At 41.5% G+C, this 17,873-nt stretch overlaps 1 protein-coding gene across 2 annotated transcripts in view; it reads left to right on the forward strand.

Annotated features, from left to right (window-relative positions):
- dhx36 (DEAH-box helicase 36) overlaps window positions 1–17,873 on the forward strand; it is a 55,693-nt gene that overhangs the window by 26,569 nt on the left and 11,251 nt on the right. For both annotated transcript variants that reach the window (XM_090224014.1, XM_090224015.1), the window contains 11 exons: window positions 1,186–1,273; window positions 2,739–2,794; window positions 2,890–2,954; window positions 6,238–6,381; window positions 7,127–7,244; window positions 8,844–9,116; window positions 9,427–9,513; window positions 9,630–9,713; window positions 9,824–9,923; window positions 10,150–10,237; window positions 13,561–13,681. In XM_090224014.1, coding sequence (XP_090080140.1) covers window positions 1,186–1,273; window positions 2,739–2,794; window positions 2,890–2,954; window positions 6,238–6,381; window positions 7,127–7,244; window positions 8,844–9,116; window positions 9,427–9,513; window positions 9,630–9,713; window positions 9,824–9,923; window positions 10,150–10,237; window positions 13,561–13,681 — 1,224 coding nt within the window. The remainder of the gene's footprint in view (window positions 1–1,185; window positions 1,274–2,738; window positions 2,795–2,889; window positions 2,955–6,237; window positions 6,382–7,126; window positions 7,245–8,843; window positions 9,117–9,426; window positions 9,514–9,629; window positions 9,714–9,823; window positions 9,924–10,149; window positions 10,238–13,560; window positions 13,682–17,873) is intronic.

A 17,873-nucleotide genomic window follows, 5' to 3' on the forward strand; every position in this document is an offset into this window, starting at 1 on the left:
CTGACTTTGAGACTGGTGTCAGAGAAATTAGTAACTGAAGTCACTTGCATTATTGACCGTAAATGAATGTGAAAGTACCAAGTTTTGCCCACCGGATGTGGCTGTTCTTGATTTATTTTATAAACATTTTCTGGTCTGTTGTGTTTTATTATATGGATCACAACATTTTATTTGCAACTTTGGGTAGACAACTAATAGCTTTTCCTCAATCAAATGTTGTGCTGGGATTGGCGTAGCGGTTCTGTGGGTTCGCTTTTTACCACTGTTGGGAAGAATTATGATCCAAATCCAATGTTAGATACTATATTTATTAATGATTTATATGAATCTTGTAAATTAAAATGGCCAATTTCGCAATCAAATTAAATGTGATCTAATGAAATGTCAACAGAATGTTTCATGGAATTCTAATCTGGTCTAAACTATAGAAACGTATCAGAACGATCTGAGACGGTGGGTGTCATAGCTTGCTGAAATGACAAGGACTGACCCCTCAATCCTCTCCAGTCAGCTCAGCTATCAGATTCTGTTCATGAATGGCAAAAGTCCTCTTCGTAAATCATAATAATGGACTACTTTTCATGAATTCAACAGGATTGTAATGACATCGCCCCCAACCCTGATGCTAACACGACTACCCAAGATGAAAACCAACTAAGCTAACTACCTAAGTACGGTACACTTTTAGGCTGTGTTTACACAGGCAGCCCTATTCTGATTTTATGCCCAATTGTTGTCTGATCTTATTGGTCAAAAGACCAATTAGTGGAAAAATATCAGAATTGCACTGCCTGTGTAAACACAGGCTTAGACCACCAATTGAAGCTAAACTAATGCTAACACGGCCACTATTCTCCTCTGAACCTCATTAAGCAGGGTAGTGTGGATTGTGGTTAGCTCGGTTTTGTCTCTGGGTTTTTAGGTGTGACTTTCTGTTCCCTTTTGAGTAAATTAGGCTTCTATTTTTTCATTCCAAATCCACAAAACAGGCCCTTATTTTGGGTAATGACTTAATTTGACTGTGGGCAGAGAGAGTCTGGCTTGGCTGAGATGGCAGAAAGTGGGAATGTTTATCAAAATTGTAGAATTCAGGTTCCTGTTTATTTGTTTGTTTGTTTGTTTCTGCCTGTAATGGAAAATCTTTGATGTGTATGTTGCCTGAGTGTGTCCTGATGTGTGTTCCAGGAAGGAGCCATCTTGGTGTTCCTGCCAGGTTGGGACAACATCAGTGGCCTCAACGACCTCCTCATGGCTCAGCAGATGTTCAAATCAGGTACGTGTGTGTATACCTACCAACCTACCTTATCTACCAACCTACCTTATCTACCTACCTACCTTATCTACCTACCTACCTTATCTACCAACCTACCTTATCTACCTACCTACCTACCTACCTTATCTACCAACCTACCTTATCTTCCTACCTACCTTATCCATCTACCTACCTTATCTACCAACCTACCTTATCTACCTACCTACCTACCTTATCTACCTACCTACCTACCTTATCTACCTACCTACCTACCTTATCTACCTAACTACCTTATCTACCTACCTACCTTATCTATCTACCTACCTACCTACCTACCTTATCTACCTACCTACCTACCTTATCTACCTTATCTACCTACCTACCTTATCTACCTACCTACCTACCTACCTTATCTACCTACCTACCTTATCTATCTACCTACCTACCTTATCTACCTACCTACCTACCTACCTTATCTACCTTGTCTACCTACCTACCTTATCTATCTATCTACCTACCTACCTTATCTATCTACCTACCTACCTTATCTACCGACCTACCTACCTTATCTATCTACCTACCTTATCTATCTACCTACCTACCTTATCTATCTATCTACCTACCTACCTTATCTATCTATCTACCTACCTACCTTATCTATCTACCTACCTACCTTATCTACCTACCTACCTACCTTATCTACCTACCTACCTTATCTATCTACCTACCTACCTTATATATCTACCTACCTACCTAATATATCTACCTACCTACCTTATCTATCTACCTACCTACCTTATCTATCTACCTACCTACCTTATCTACCTACCTACCTACCTTATCTACCTAACTACCTACCTTATCTACCTACCTACCTTATATATCTACCTACCTACCTTATATATCTACCTACCTACCTTATATATCTACCTACCTACCTTATCTATCTACCTACCTACCTTATCTACCGACCTACCTACCTTATCTACCTTATCCTACCTACCTACCTACCTACCTACCTACCTACCTACCTTATCTACCTACCTACCTACCTAATCGACCTATTTTCCTTATCTACCTACATACCTACCTACCTACCTACCTTATCTACCTTATCCTACCTATCTACCTACCTACCTACCTACCTAATCTACCTACCTACCTACTTTCATTATTTACCTACCTACCTACCTTATCTACCTACCTACCTACCTACCTTATCTACCTACCTACCGTATCTACCTACCTACCTACCTACCTTATCTACCTACCTACCTACCTTATCTACCTACCTACCTTATCTACCTACCTACCTACCTTATCTACCTACCTACCTACTTTCATTATTTACCTACCTACCTACCTTATCTACCTACCTACCTAACTTATCTACCTACCTACCTAATCTACCTATCTACCCACCTTATCTACCTACCTTATCTACCTTCCTATATACACACACTCTGTGTCTGACCTTGTGTTTCAGATCGGTTTGTGATCATTCCTCTGCACTCCCTGATGCCTACTGTCACCCAGACCTCGGTGAGCATGGTGTCAGAAACTCTCCTTTCACCCAGAACAAAACATGAATAACTCAGGGAGTGATGCTGTCTGTTCTGACTGGTCTCCCTCTTCAGGTGTTCAAAAGGCCTCCTCCAGGAGTCAGGAAGATTGTCATTGCCACCAATATCGCTGAGACCAGGTAGGTTTATATTTGTGTATTTTTGTTAGTGTATCAGCCTTGTGTCTTTTCCCAACCCCATACAGTGTGTGTCTACACTTTTTTTGTTCAGAAACTTCCTACTATTATCACAGACACAGATTGTTTTTTTATATATATATATATATATATATATGACGATCAAATCAAAATATATTTTATATTTGAGATTCTTCAAAGTAGCCACCCTTTGCCTTGATGACAGCTTTGCACACTCTTGGCATTCTCTCAACCAGCTTCATGAGGAAGTCACCTGGAATACATCAAACCAGCTAAGCATCAGTATAGAGACAAAGTAGAGTCGCAATTCAACGGCTCAGACACGAGACGTATGTGGCAGGGTCTACAGTCAATCACGGATTACAAAAAGAAAACCAGGCCTGTCGCGGACACCGATGTCTTCCTCCCAGACCAACAAAATAACTTCTTTGCTCGCTTTGAGGACAATACAGTGCCACTCACACGGCCCGCTACCAAAACCTGCGGGCTCTCCTTCACCGCAGCCAATGTGCATAAAACATTTAAACGTGTTAACCCTCGCAAGGCTGCTGGCCCAGATGGCATCCCTAGTCGTGTCCTCCATGCATGCGCAGACCAGCTGGCTGGTGTGTTTACGGACATATTCAATCAATCCCTATCTCAGTCTGCTGTCCCCACATGATTCTAGGGGGCCACAATTGTTCCTGTTCCCAAGAAAGCTAAGGTAACTGAACTAAATGATTATCGCCCCATAGCACTCACTTCCGTCATCATGAAGTGCTTTGAGTGACTAGTCAAGGATCATATCACCTCCAGCCTACCTGACAGCCTAGACCCACTCCAATTTGCTTACTGCCCCAATAGGTCCACAGACTACGCAATCGCAATCACACTGCCCTAACCCATCTGGACAAGAGGAATACCTATGTAAGAATGCTGTTCATCGATGACAGCTCAGCATTTAACACCATAGTACCCTCCAAACTCGTCATTAAGATCGAGACCCTTGGTCTCAACTCCGTCCTGTGCCACTGGGTCCTGGACTTTCTGACGGGCCGCCCCCAGGTGGTGAGGGTAGGAAACAACATCTCCACCCCGCTGATCCTCAACACTGGGGCCCCACAAGGGTGCATTCTCAGCCCTCTCCTGTACTCCCTGTTTACCCATGTCTGCGTAGCCATGCACGACTGACTCACTGTTCCTAGGCCGTCATTGAAAATAAGAATTTGTTCTTAACTGACCTGCCTAGTTAAATAAAGGTAAAAAAAATCAATAAAATGAAGTTGAACCAACATACTAGATGTTGAATTGAGGCCTACGTAATTGTATGCTGACAGTTTTATCACACATTTTAAATGTGCTGGTTGACTCAAGTAGGGAAGTATATGTTCCAACAACGAGCTGCGGTTTTGGAATAATTGCATCCAGTCTATTTCACACGCAATTTTTATTTTATTTTACCTTTATTTAACTAGGCAAGTCAGTTAAGAACAAATTCTTATTTTCAATGACGGCCTAGGAACAGCGGTTTAACTGCCTGTTCAGGGGCAGAACGACAGATCCAGTCTATTTCACACGCAATTTTTATTTTATTTTACCTTTATTTAACTAGGCAAGTCAATTTGAACTTGCAACATTCCGGTTACTAGTCCAACGCTCTAACCACTAGGCTACCCTGCCGCCCCACATTGGCACTAGCAGTTCACAAAGTAGCCAATCGAGTTGTTTAGCCTTGGCTATAACCCCCTAAACATAGACCGGTTCCACAATGAAAATTTGGCAAAACATTAGTTTGATAAAATCAAAGAGCATGTTTTCATCAGAACCATTGAACATAGACTTACTCACCAAACTAATGTCGTGGCCGGAATCCATGCAGTGGCCGGAATCCATGCAGTGGCCGGAATCCATGCAGTGGCCGGAATCCATGCAGTGGCCGGAATCCATGCAGTGGCCGGAATCCATGCAGTGGCCGGAATCCATGCAGTGGCCGGAATCCATGCAGTGGCCGGAATCCATGCAGTGGCCGGAATCCATGCAGTGGCCGGAATCCATGCAGTGGCCGGAATCCATGCAGTGGCCGGAATCCATGCAGTGGCCGGAATCCATGCAGTGGCCGGAATCCATGCAGTGGCCGGAATCCATGCAGTGGCCGGAATCCATGCAGTGGCCGGAATCCATGCAGTGGCCGGAATCCATGCAGTGTTCAACGTGTTAAACAGTTTAGAATATTCCAAAGAACAAGCAGAAAAAAAACAAATTATATATCGAAAAGAACGCCGATATTGGTGTTATATTCATTTCAACTGTCCGAATTGAGACCGGTTTCAAATCATCTTTGTGAACAACTGTTTCAAGATGTGAAATGTGCATTTTTTAAAAAAAACTTTTATTTTGAAAAAATATTCTGTTAATATTACATCCTCTTTTTTTTTTACTATTAAAATAGCTGTCTTGACTGTGATAAGGGCTCGCAAAATAACAGTAGTTTGTCCGCTAAATGAACACAACAAGGCTACACCATTACACAGCCATGGTCTTCTACAAGCACCACTGCTGGGGTTACTGCCCTGTTGGAAAGATTTGGTTTCACAATATAATATAACCAGTTGATGTAATGGTTTCAATAAATTCATCTTAATTGGCCCTTTTTTTTATATAGAATATACAGTATGAATATGTAGTATACGGGGCTATTTTATGATTTGTCATCTGTAATGGTGATGATAAATTAGGCATTGTTGTGCACAGTTGGTGTATAGATAAATGCACTCATTTATTTCCAGTACGGGCCTTGTGTTCTAAATATATATATTTTCATTTGAGTGCTTAAATGAGAACTCCGGGAAAACAGTCAAAACATTTCAAATGCTCATTCAGAGCCAGGCCGACAGCCTGTTTGAATAAATTCACTTTGAATGAATTCTGGAAGCGACTGAACAGGCGAGACAAACTTCACTGACCTCACTACTGCTACTCTCTGAACAGTAGGATACAGTCAGACACCGTATTTATTTATACATGTGTTTCAAAGAGTTAGAGAGGCAGCAAATGAGTGTGTGTGCGTGGAGTTTTGATTTCCTTTTCAAAGTGTAGACTCATCAGTGTCATCAGGCTGCCTTGGCTGTCTTAATAAAGTCCCCTTTCTCTCTCTCTCTCTCTCTCTCTCTGTCTCTCTCTCTCTGTCTCCCTGTCTCCCTTTTTCTCTCTCTCTGTCTCTCTGTCTCTCTCTCTGTCTCCCTGTCTCTCTCTCTCTGTCTCTGTGTCTCCCCTCTCTCTCTCTCAGTATTACCATAGATGATGTGGTGTTTGTGATAGATGGGGGAAAGATTAAGGAGACTCACTTTGACACTCAGAACAACATCAGCACTATGACTGCAGAGTGGGTCAGCCTGGCCAATGCCAAACAGAGAAGAGGACGCGCTGGCAGGTCAGTTTGGGTGTCTCGCTCCCTCTCTTCTTAGTCTCGCTCCCTCTCTTCTTAGTCTCGCTCCCTCTCTTCTCTTAGTCTCGCTCCCTCTCTTCTCTTAGTCTCGCTCCCTCTCTTCTCTTAGTCTCTCTCCCTCTCTCACCCCTCTGCCTCTCCTATATTTCTCCCTAAATTTGTTTCTGTGTTTATGAGTGCAGCTTGGTTAACTCTGCCTGTCTACTTCGTACGGGCCCTATAAGGGCAATACTAACCGTGTGTATTCAGAGTGAGCCAGGACACAGTTAGTGCTCCACTAGTCTGGTCTAGTTGTGGCAGCTACAGTGTGCATTCAGACTGAGCCCGGACACAGTTTGTGCTCCACTAGTCTGGTCTAGTTGTGGCAGCAACAGTGTGCATTCAGACTGAGCCCGGACACAGTTAGTGCTCCACTAGTCTGGTCTAGTTGTGACAGCTACAGTGTGTGTTCAGAGTGAGCCAGGACACAGTTAGTGCTCCACTAGTCTGGTCTAGTTGTGACAGCTACAGTGTGTGTTCAGAGTGAGCCAGGACACAGTTAGTGCTCCACTAGTCTGGTCTAGTTGTGGCAGCTACAGTGTGACTCTGCTCAAAGCCACGAACACTTGAATACAATTATCTGTCATAAGGGCTACATAACACTGTCAGAATAATCACATGAGCTAATTGTGTGTGTGTGTGTGTGTGTGTGTGTGTGTGTGTGTGTGTGTGTGTTTACGCACGCTGGCAGGGTGTGTCCAGGGAAGTGTTATCACCTGTATAATGGCCTGAGGGCCAGTCTTCTGGATGCCTACCAGCTACCTGAGATCATGCGCACACCACTGGAGGAACTGTGTCTGCAGATCAAGGTAATGTGTGGATCTCTGGTGTGACGGTCAAATAAACAATCATTTGTCACATGCTTGGTTAACAACAGCTGTAGACTTAACAGTGAAATGCTTACTGGTCTTTTTCCATCAATGCAGAGTTAAAGATACAGATAGAAATAGTAACAAGGAATAAATAGCCAATTAATAACACTAGTAAAGATAACATTGGCTTATATACAGGAAGTAGAAAATAACATTGGCTTATATACAGGAAGTAGAAAATAACATTGGCTTATATACAGGAAGTAGAAAATAACATTGGCTTATATACAGGAAGTAGAAAATAACATTGGCTTATATACAGGAAGTAGAAAATAACATTGGCTTATATACAGGAAGTAGAAAATAACATTGGCTTATATACAGGAAGTAGAAAATAACATTGGCTTATATACAGGAAGTAGAAAATAACATTGGCTTATATACAGGAAGTAGAAAATAACATTGGCTTATATACAGGAAGTAGAAAATAACATTGGCTTATATACAGGAAGTAGAAAATAACATTGGCTTATATACAGGAAGTAGAAAATAACATTGGCTTATATACAGGAAGTAGAAAATAACATTGGCTTATATACAGGAAGTAGAAAATAACATTGGCTTATATACAGGAAGTAGAAAATAACATTGGCTTATATACAGGAAGTAGAAAATAACATTGGCTTATATACAGGAAGTAGAAAATAACATTGGCTTCAGAAGTTTTCATAATTGCCTACCGTCTGTAAACAGTTAGTGTCTTAACGACCGTTCCACAGGTGCATGTTTATTAATTGTTTATGGTTCATTGAACAAGCATGGGAAACAGTGTTTAAACCCTTTACAATGAAGATCTGTGAATTTTTCGGGGATTTTTATACGACTTATCTTTGAAAGACAGGATCCTGAAAAAGGGCTGTTTCTTTTTTGCCGAGTTTAGTAGTTTAAAGGAGAGTAATAAAAACTGTGGTGCACATTGGTGTTATAAACTGTGGTGCACATTGGTGTTATAAACTGTGGTGCACATTGGTGTTATAAACTGTGGTGCACATTGGTGTTATAAACTGTGGTGCACATTGGTGTTATAAACTGTGGTGCACATTGGTGTTATAAACTGTGGTGCACATTGGTGTTATAAACTGTGGTGCACATTGGTGTTGTAAACTGTGGTGCACATTGGTGTTAAACTGTGGTGCACATTGGTGTTATAAACTGTGGTGCACATTGGTGTTATAAACTGTGGTGCACATTGGTGTTATAAACTGTGGTGCACATTGGTGTTATAAACATCTTTCTATTTATTGTTATCACGGCAATTCATGAAATGTATTGCTGTATGGATAATTGTCCTTATCGCCCAGTTCTAACACACACACACTAATGTACTGGATCTAAAGGGAACAGTGACATAGTACAGCCTTGCTGAATCTGCTAGTGAAGATTTGACTCACTGCTCTCTGTATCCAGATGGATTTCCTGGTCTAACGTTTAGACAGGTCTCTTTCCCATTTTGTTTCTGATCAAGTCAAGCTGTTGACTTTTCCCTAAGTAGTTTTTAATGTAGTTTGTCTAACTCTCTCTCCCCACTCCTTCTAGATCCTCAAGCTGGGTCCAATAGCAGAGTTCCTGAGGAAAGCTCTGGACCCTCCCACAGAGGAGGCTGTCACTCTGGCCATCACACACCTGATGGACCTCAATGCTCTGGACCGCTCAGAGGCTCTGACCCCGTTAGGGTTCCACCTGGCCAGGCTGCCTGTAGAGCCTCACATCGGGAAGCTGATCCTGTTTGGAGCTCTGCTGGGCTGTCTGGACCCTGTCCTCACTATCGCTGCCTCTCTCAGCTTCAAGGACCCCTTCTTCATACCAATGGTAATCATACGCGTGATCTCAGGCGCACACACTCACATACATTTTAGGTACTCAAATCTCTCTCTCTCTTTCTCTCTCTCTCTCTCTCTCTCTCTGTGTGTCTCTCTCTCTCTCTGTCTCTCTCGCTGTCTCTCTGTCTCTGTCTCTGTCTCTGTCTCTCTCTCTGTCTCTCTCTCTGTCTTTCTCTCTCCCCCTTTCGCTGTCTCTGTCTCTGTCTCTCTCTCTGTCTCTCTCTCTGTCTCTGTCTCTCTCTCTGTCTCTCTCTCTGTCTCTCTCTCTGTCTCTCTGTCTCTGTCTCTCTCTCTCTCAGGGTAAGGAGAAGATGGCAGACTTTAGGAGAAGAACTCTGTCCAGAGAATCAAAGAGTGACCACCTCACCATCATCTATGCCTTCACAGTAAGATCCTTTTTTCCCTCCTACATCATTAGAGGTCTCTCTCATCTCCTCAATGGAATAATATCAATGGTTCATTCTGTTTAAATTGCTAACTTGACTGTGTGTTAATCTGTCAGGGCTGGGAGGAAGCTAAGCGACGCGGCTACAAGTTTGAACGAGAGTTCTGCTGGGACAACTTTCTGTCAGCCAATACACTCCAGGTGATTCTCATGGTCCACCAATCAGATATCACGCTCCACCATTGGGATGCAGCCTTGGCTTCATATTGAGATTAGTATCTAACCTGTCTTGTGTGTTTGTCTGTCTGTAGATGCTGCACAACATGAAGGGTCAGTTTGCTGAGCACCTGCTGGGGGCTGGCTTCACCAGCAGCAAGAACCCAAAAGACCCTGAATCTAACACAAACTCAGGTGAACTGGTTGGATATATTTTTCTACAATTTGCTAGTCTCTCACTCCTCTCTCGCTTTCCACGTCTTACCCTCCATCTCTCACACCATCTCTCACACTTTTCTCTCGATCATCTCTCTCGATCATCTCTCTCGCTCCTATCTCTCTCGATCCTATCTCTGTCGCTCCTCTCTCACTTTCCATGTCTCACTCTCTCTCTCCCTCTCTCTGTGTCTCTCTCCCTCAGATAATGAGAAGCTGATCAAGGCAGTGATAGTGGCAGGTCTCTACCCCAAAGTGGCCATGATCAAACCCAGTGGCAGCAAGAAGAGACCGTGAGTCAGCCTGGACCTACAGTAGCATACAGATATATATATACAGTTGAAGTGGGAAGTTTACATACACTTAGGTTGGAGTCATTAAAACTAGTTTACATACACTTAGGTTGGAGTCATTAACTCGTTTTTCAACCACTCCACAAATGTCTTGTTAACAAACTATAGTTTTGGCAAGTCGGTTAGGACTTCTTCTTTGTGCATGACACAAGTAATTTTTCCAACATTTGTTTACAGACAGATTATTTCACTTATTATTCACTGTGTCATAATTCCAGTGGGTCAGAAGTTTACATACACTAAGTTGACTGTGCCTTTAAACAGCTTGGAACATTCCAGAAAATGATGTCATGGCTTTAGAAGCTTCTGATAGGCTAATTTGAGTCATTTGGAGGTGTACCTGTGGATGTATTTCAAGGCCTACCTTCAAACGCAGTGCCTCTTTGCTTGACATCATGGGAAAATCAAAAGAAATCACCTAAGACCTCAGCAAAAAAAATTGTAGACCTCCACAAGTCTGGTTCATCCTTGGGAGCAATTTCCAAACGCCTGAAGGTACCACATTCATCTGTACAAACAACAGTATAAACACCATATACAAAAGTATATATATCCACAGTAAAACGAGTCCTCAGCAAGGAAGAAGCCACTGCTCCAAAACCGCCATAAAGATGCCAGACTACGGTTTGCAACTGCACATGGGGACAAAGATCGTACTTTTTGGAGAAATGTCCTCTGGTCTGATGAAACTCTTTTGCCATAATGACCATTGTTATGTTTGGAGGACAAAGGGGGAGGCTTGCAAGCCGAAGAACACCATACCAACCGTGAAGCATGGGGTGGCAGCATCATGTTGTGGTGGTGCTTTGCTGCAGGAGGGACTGGTGCCCTTCACAAAAAGATGGCATCATGAGGAAAGAAAATTAGGCGGATATATTGAAGCAACATCTCAAGACATCAGTTAAAGCTTGGTCAATGACCCCAAGCATACTTCCAAAGTTGTGGCAAAATGGCTTAAAGACAAAAAAGTTGAGGTATTGGAGTGGCCATCACAAAGCCCTGACCTGAATCCTACTGAAGAAGCATGTGCGAGCATCGAGGCCTACAAACCTGACTCAGTTACACCAGCGCTGTCAGGAGGAATGGGCCAACATTCACCCAACTTATTGTGGGAAGCTTGTGGAAGGCAACCCAAAACATTTCACCCAATTTAAACAATTTAAAGGCAATGCTACCAAATACTACTTGAGTGTATATAAACGTCTGACCCACTGGGAATGTGATGAAAGAAATAAAAGCTGAAATAAATCGTTGTCTCTACTATTACTCTGACATTTAACATTCTTGATGGTGTGGACAGTGAATTGTTACTAGGATTAAATGTCAGGAATTGTGAAAAACTGAGTTTAAATGTATTTGGCTAAGGTGTATGTAAACCACCGACTTCGTGTGTGTATATAGATAATATCTATTAGGACTCACATATAACACCCATTAGAAAACAGGGACAAGTGCTGATGAATTAACCAACATTTTGGTTAAATGATTTGCATTTTGTTCTGTTTTTATCGGTAAGCTCATTGCACAGTTTCTCCAGATATAAATCAGATCCAGCCTGAACTGTGCGATTCAGTAGGGAGTTGTAGTTTCCAACAGGCCAATATTCTATATAGTTTAGCACATACCACATTGTAATTAACTACAATGACCATAATCCATTGCGCATCTACTTGTCCAGTCTGTGTTTATTTTAAACCTGCTGCTATTGAAGAGGGAAGAGTGCGCGATCATGAGGGGGATATAGAGAGCAGCTGTTTCTTCACAAGGTATTTCTACCTGGAAATACATTATCTAAGTGATTGATAGTTGGTACTCTAGTTGGCAGTCTTAAAAGGTACTGTATGCCTTATTTACATTGAAGAACAACAGAAATCGTGGTTTTGTCAGACGGCAGACAGCAGCTCTATACAGATGAGATGATGACTTGGAATGAAATGATAAAGTCATCAAATAAAACTAATGTAATATACACCAGACTGAAATATTTAATTAAAGTAAAGTAATGTGAATAAATGAATGTTAATTAAGCAATACGGCCCTAGGGGCTGTTGTATATAACCAATATACCACGGCTAAGGGCTGCTCTTACGCACGACGCAACACGGTAAGAATTTAATGTTTGTTAAAAATAAAATAATAATCGAATCTGAAAACCGTGGTTATTTAAAAATGAATAATCAAACCAAAACTGAACCGAAAGCACTAATCGCTCAGCACTAGTACAGACAGACACTGGCAATGACTAGAGGGGACACCCCAGATTCTGCAGAGGGAAGTACAATTCACCCAGACCTGAAAAGTATTCTTTGTCAACTTCCTGTTGATTTATACCTGAGAAGGTCGCCCCCCCCCCCCCCAAGCCCAGGATGGATGGCAGACCATAAGCCCCAAACCCATTCCACCCAGACCTGAAACGTCTTTGTCAACTTCCTGTTGATTTATACCTGAGAAGGTCGTCCCCCCCCCAAGCCCAGGATGGATGGCAGACCATAAGCCCCAAACCCATTCCACCCAGACCTGAAACGTCTTTGTCAACTTCCTGTTGATTTATACCTGAGAAGGGTCCCCGTCCCCCCCCAAGCCCAGGATGGATGGCAGACCATAAGCCCCAAACCCATTCCAGCCAGACAGATGCATCAATAACTCATCATAACACGTAGCAGACAGTTGCAGAATACACCTTCGAGCCTTGAAGCAGTGCACTGATATGGTTTAAAAACAGTGGTATTAAGATTCAAACTTTGGCCAAATATCAATAGTCATGAAACTGTATTATGTTGTTATGGACAATATCACACACATCTGTCTGTAAAGGATGTACACACACACATCTGTCTGTAAAGGATGTATATACACACACACACACACACACACACACACACACACCTGTCTGTATAGGATGTACACACACACACACACACACCTGTCTGTAAAGGATGCACACACACACACACACACACACACACACATCTGTCTGTAAAGGACACACACACACATCTGTCTATAAAGGATGTACACACACACACACACACACACACACACACACACACACCTGTCTGTAAAGGATGCACACACACACACACACACACACACACACACACACACACACACACACACACACACACACACACACACACACACACACATCTGTCTGTAAACGATACACACACACACATCTGTCTGTAAAGGATACACACACACACATCTGTCTGTAAAGGATGTGCACACACACTAATGCCCCCCTCCCCACCTCTCTTCTCCAGGGTGAGGGTGTATACCAAAACCGATGGGAAGGTGTGTATTCACCCCAAGTCAGTGAATGCTGAGGAGACCCAGTTTAACTACACATGGCTCATCTATCACCTCAAGATGAGGACCAGCAGTGTGAGTATACAGTACAGCATACTGTGACGACCCTGAATTTGTCTGAACCGTCTGTGCTTCTCCTTCCAATACGGGCGCTTCCCCTTTTTAATCAATATTTTCTCTGGTAGGCACAACCTACCTGGCACCCCTACAAACAACAACCTCAAGTTAAAACTGTGACATAGAAAATGGCACCCCAGATGGGACCTCTTTCAACATTGAGAAATAACCAAAGCAAATATTTTTGTGCAGATTGTGTGTTATTTAAAACAATGGATTCACCCCACAGAAAATGTGTCCATCCATATCGTACCTGTCAATGGGAATACACAGGGTCATTCTGACCATCGACCCTCCATATCATACCTGTCAATGGGAATACACAGGGTCATTCTGACCATCGACCCTCCATATCATACCTGTCAATGGGAATACACAGGGTCATTCTGACCATCGACCCTCCATATCGTACCTGTCAATGGGAATACACAGGGTCATTCTGACCATCGACCCTCCATATCATACCTGTCAATGGGAATACACAGGATCATTCTGACCATCGACCCTCCATATCATACCTGTCAATGGGAATACACAGGATCATTCTGACCATCGACCCTCCATATCATACCTGTCAATGGGAATACACAGGGTCATTCTGACCATCGACCCTCCATATCATACCTGCCGATGGGAATACACAGGGTCATTCTGACCATCGACCCTCCATATCATACCTGTCAATGGGAATACACAGGATCATTCTGACCATCGACCCTCCATATCATATCTGTCAATGGGAATACACAGGGTCATTCTGACCATCGAGCCTCCGTATCATACCTGCCATCGAGCTGACAATACAAATCATAATGTGAATGGAGATATTGGAGTTGATTTGGGCCAGAGGTCATAATTACATACATTTCTGGCAAATTAGTTCGCAACAAGCCAGGCGGCCCAAACTGTTGCATATACCCTGACTCTGCGTGCAATGAACGCAAGAGAAGTGACACAATTTCCCTAGTTTAATATTGCCTGCTAACCTGGATTTCTTTTAACTAAAATATATACTTCTGTGTATTGATTTTAAGAAAGGCATTGATGTTTATGGTTAGGTACATTGGTGTTTATGGTTAGGTACATTGGTGTTATGGTTAGGTACATTGGTGTTTATGGTTAGGTACATTGATGTTTATGGTTAGGTACATTGGTGTTTATGGTTAGGTACATTGGTGGTTAGGTACATTGGTGTTATGGTTAGGTACATTGGTGTTTATGGTTAGGTACATTGGTGTTATGGTTAGGTACATTGGTGTTATGGTTAGGTACATTGGTGGTTAGGTACATTGGTGTTATGGTTAGGTACATTGGTGTTTATGGTTAGGTACATTGGTGTTATGGTTAGGTACATTGGTGGTATGGTTAGGTACATTGGTGGTTAGGTACATTGATGTTTATGGTTAGGTACATTGGTGTTTATGGTTAGGTACATTGGTGTTATGGTTAGGTACATTGGTGTTATGGTTAGGTACATTGGTGGTTAGGTACATTGATGTTTATGGTTAGGTACATTGGTGTTTATGGTTAGGTACATTGATGTTTATGGTTAGGTACATTGGTGTTATGGTTAGGTACATTGGTGTTTATGGTTAGGTACATTGGTGTTATGGTTAGGTACATTGGTGGTATGGTTAGGTACATTGGTGGTTAGGTACATTGATGTTTATGGTTAGGTACATTGGTGTTTATGGTTAGGTACATTGGTGTTATGGTTAGGTACATTGGTGTTATGGTTAGGTACATTGGTGGTTAGGTACATTGATGTTTATGGTTAGGTACATTGGTGTTTATGGTTAGGTACATTGGTGTTTATGGTTAGGTACATTGGTGGTTAGGTACATTGGTGTTTATGGTTAGGTACATTGGTGTTATGGTTAGGTACATTGATGTTTATGGTTAGGTACATTGGTGGTTAGGTACATTGGTGTTTATGGTTAGGTACATTGGTGGTTAGGTACATTGGTGTTTATGGTTAGGTACATTGGTGTTATGGTTAGGTACATTGATGTTTATGGTTAGGTACATTGGTGGTTAGGTACATTGGTGTTTATGGTTAGGGTTAGGTACATTGGTGTTTATGGTTAGGTACATTGGTGTTTATGGTTAGGTACATTGGTGGTTAGGTACATTGGTGTTTATGGTTAGGTACATTGGTGTTATGGTTAGGTACATTGATGTTTATGGTTAGGTACATTGGTGGTTAGGTACATTGGTGTTTATGGTTAGGTACATTGGTGGTTAGGTACATTGGTGTTTATGGTTAGGTACATTGGTGTTATGGTTAGGTACATTGATGTTTATGGTTAGGTACATTGGTGGTTAGGTACATTGGTGTTTATGGTTAGGGTTAGGTACATTGGTGTTTATGGTTAGGTACATTGGTGGTTAGGTACATTGGTGTTTATGGTTAGGTACATTGATGTTTATGGTTAGGTACATTGATGTTTATGGTTAGCTACATTGGTGTTTATGGTTAGGTACATTGATGTTTATGGTTAGGTACATTGGTGGTTAGGTACATTGATGTTTATGGTTAGGTACATTGATGTTTATGGTTAGCTACATTGGTGTTTATGGTTAGGTACATTGATGTTTATGGTTAGGTACATTGGTGTTTATGGTTAGGTACATTGGTGTTTATGGTTAGGTACATTGGTGTTTATGGTTAGCTACATTGGTGTTTATGGTTAGGTACATTGATGTTTATGGTTAGCTACATTGGTGTTTATGGTTAGGTACATTGATGTTTATGGTTAGGTACATTGATGTTTATGGTTAGCTACATTGGTGTTTATGGTTAGGTACATTGGTGTTTATGGTTAGGTACATTGGTGGTTAGGTACATTGATGTTTATGGTTAGGTACATTGATGTTTATGGTTAGGTACATTGATGTTTATGGTTAGGTACATTGATGTTTATGGTTAGGTACATTGGTGTTTATGGTTAGGTACATTGATGTTCATGGTTAGGTACATTGATGTTTATGGTTAGCTACATTGGTGTTTATGGTTAGGTACATTGATGTTTATGGTTAGGTACATTGGTGTTTATGGTTAGGTACATTGGTGTGTATGGTTAGGTACATTGGTGTTTATGGTTAGGTACATTGGTGTGTATGGTTAGGTACATTGGTGTTTATGGTTAGGTACATTGGTGTTTAGGTACATTGGTGTTTATGGTTAGGTACATTGGTGTTTATGGTTAGGTACATTGGTGTTTATGGTTAGCTACATTGGTGTTTATGGTTAGGTACATTGATGTTTATGGTTAGCTACATTGGTGTTTATGGTTAGGTACATTGATGTTTATGGTTAGGTACATTGATGTTTATGGTTAGCTACATTGGTGTTTATGGTTAGGTACATTGGTGTTTATGGTTAGGTACATTGGTGGTTAGGTACATTGATGTTTATGGTTAGGTACATTGATGTTTATGGTTAGGTACATTGATGTTTATGGTTAGGTACATTGATGTTTATGGTTAGGTACATTGGTGTTTATGGTTAGGTACATTGATGTTCATGGTTAGGTACATTGATGTTTATGGTTAGGTACATTGATGTTCATGGTTAGGTACATTGATGTTTATGGTTAGCTACATTGGTGTTTATGGTTAGGTACATTGATGTTTATGGTTAGGTACATTGGTGTTTATGGTTAGGTACATTGGTGTGTATGGTTAGGTACATTGGTGTTTATGGTTAGGTACATTGGTGTGTATGGTTAGGTACATTGGTGTTTATGGTTAGGTACATTGGTGTTTAGGTACATTGGTGTTTATGGTTAGGTACATTGGTGTTTATGGTTAGGTACATTGGTGTTTATGGTTAGCTACATTGGTGTTTATGGTTAGGTACATTGATGTTTATGGTTAGCTACATTGGTGTTTATGGTTAGGTACATTGATGTTTATGGTTAGGTACATTGATGTTTATGGTTAGCTACATTGGTGTTTATGGTTAGGTACATTGGTGTTTATGGTTAGGTACATTGGTGGTTAGGTACATTGATGTTTATGGTTAGGTACATTGATGTTTATGGTTAGGTACATTGATGTTTATGGTTAGGTACATTGATGTTTATGGTTAGGTACATTGGTGTTTATGGTTAGGTACATTGATGTTCATGGTTAGGTACATTGATGT

This window comes from Oncorhynchus mykiss, chromosome 27, assembly GCF_057628025.1.
Source record: "Oncorhynchus mykiss isolate SJ-2025 chromosome 27, ASM5762802v1, whole genome shotgun sequence".
NCBI classification, from domain to species: Eukaryota; Metazoa; Chordata; class Actinopteri; order Salmoniformes; family Salmonidae; genus Oncorhynchus; species Oncorhynchus mykiss.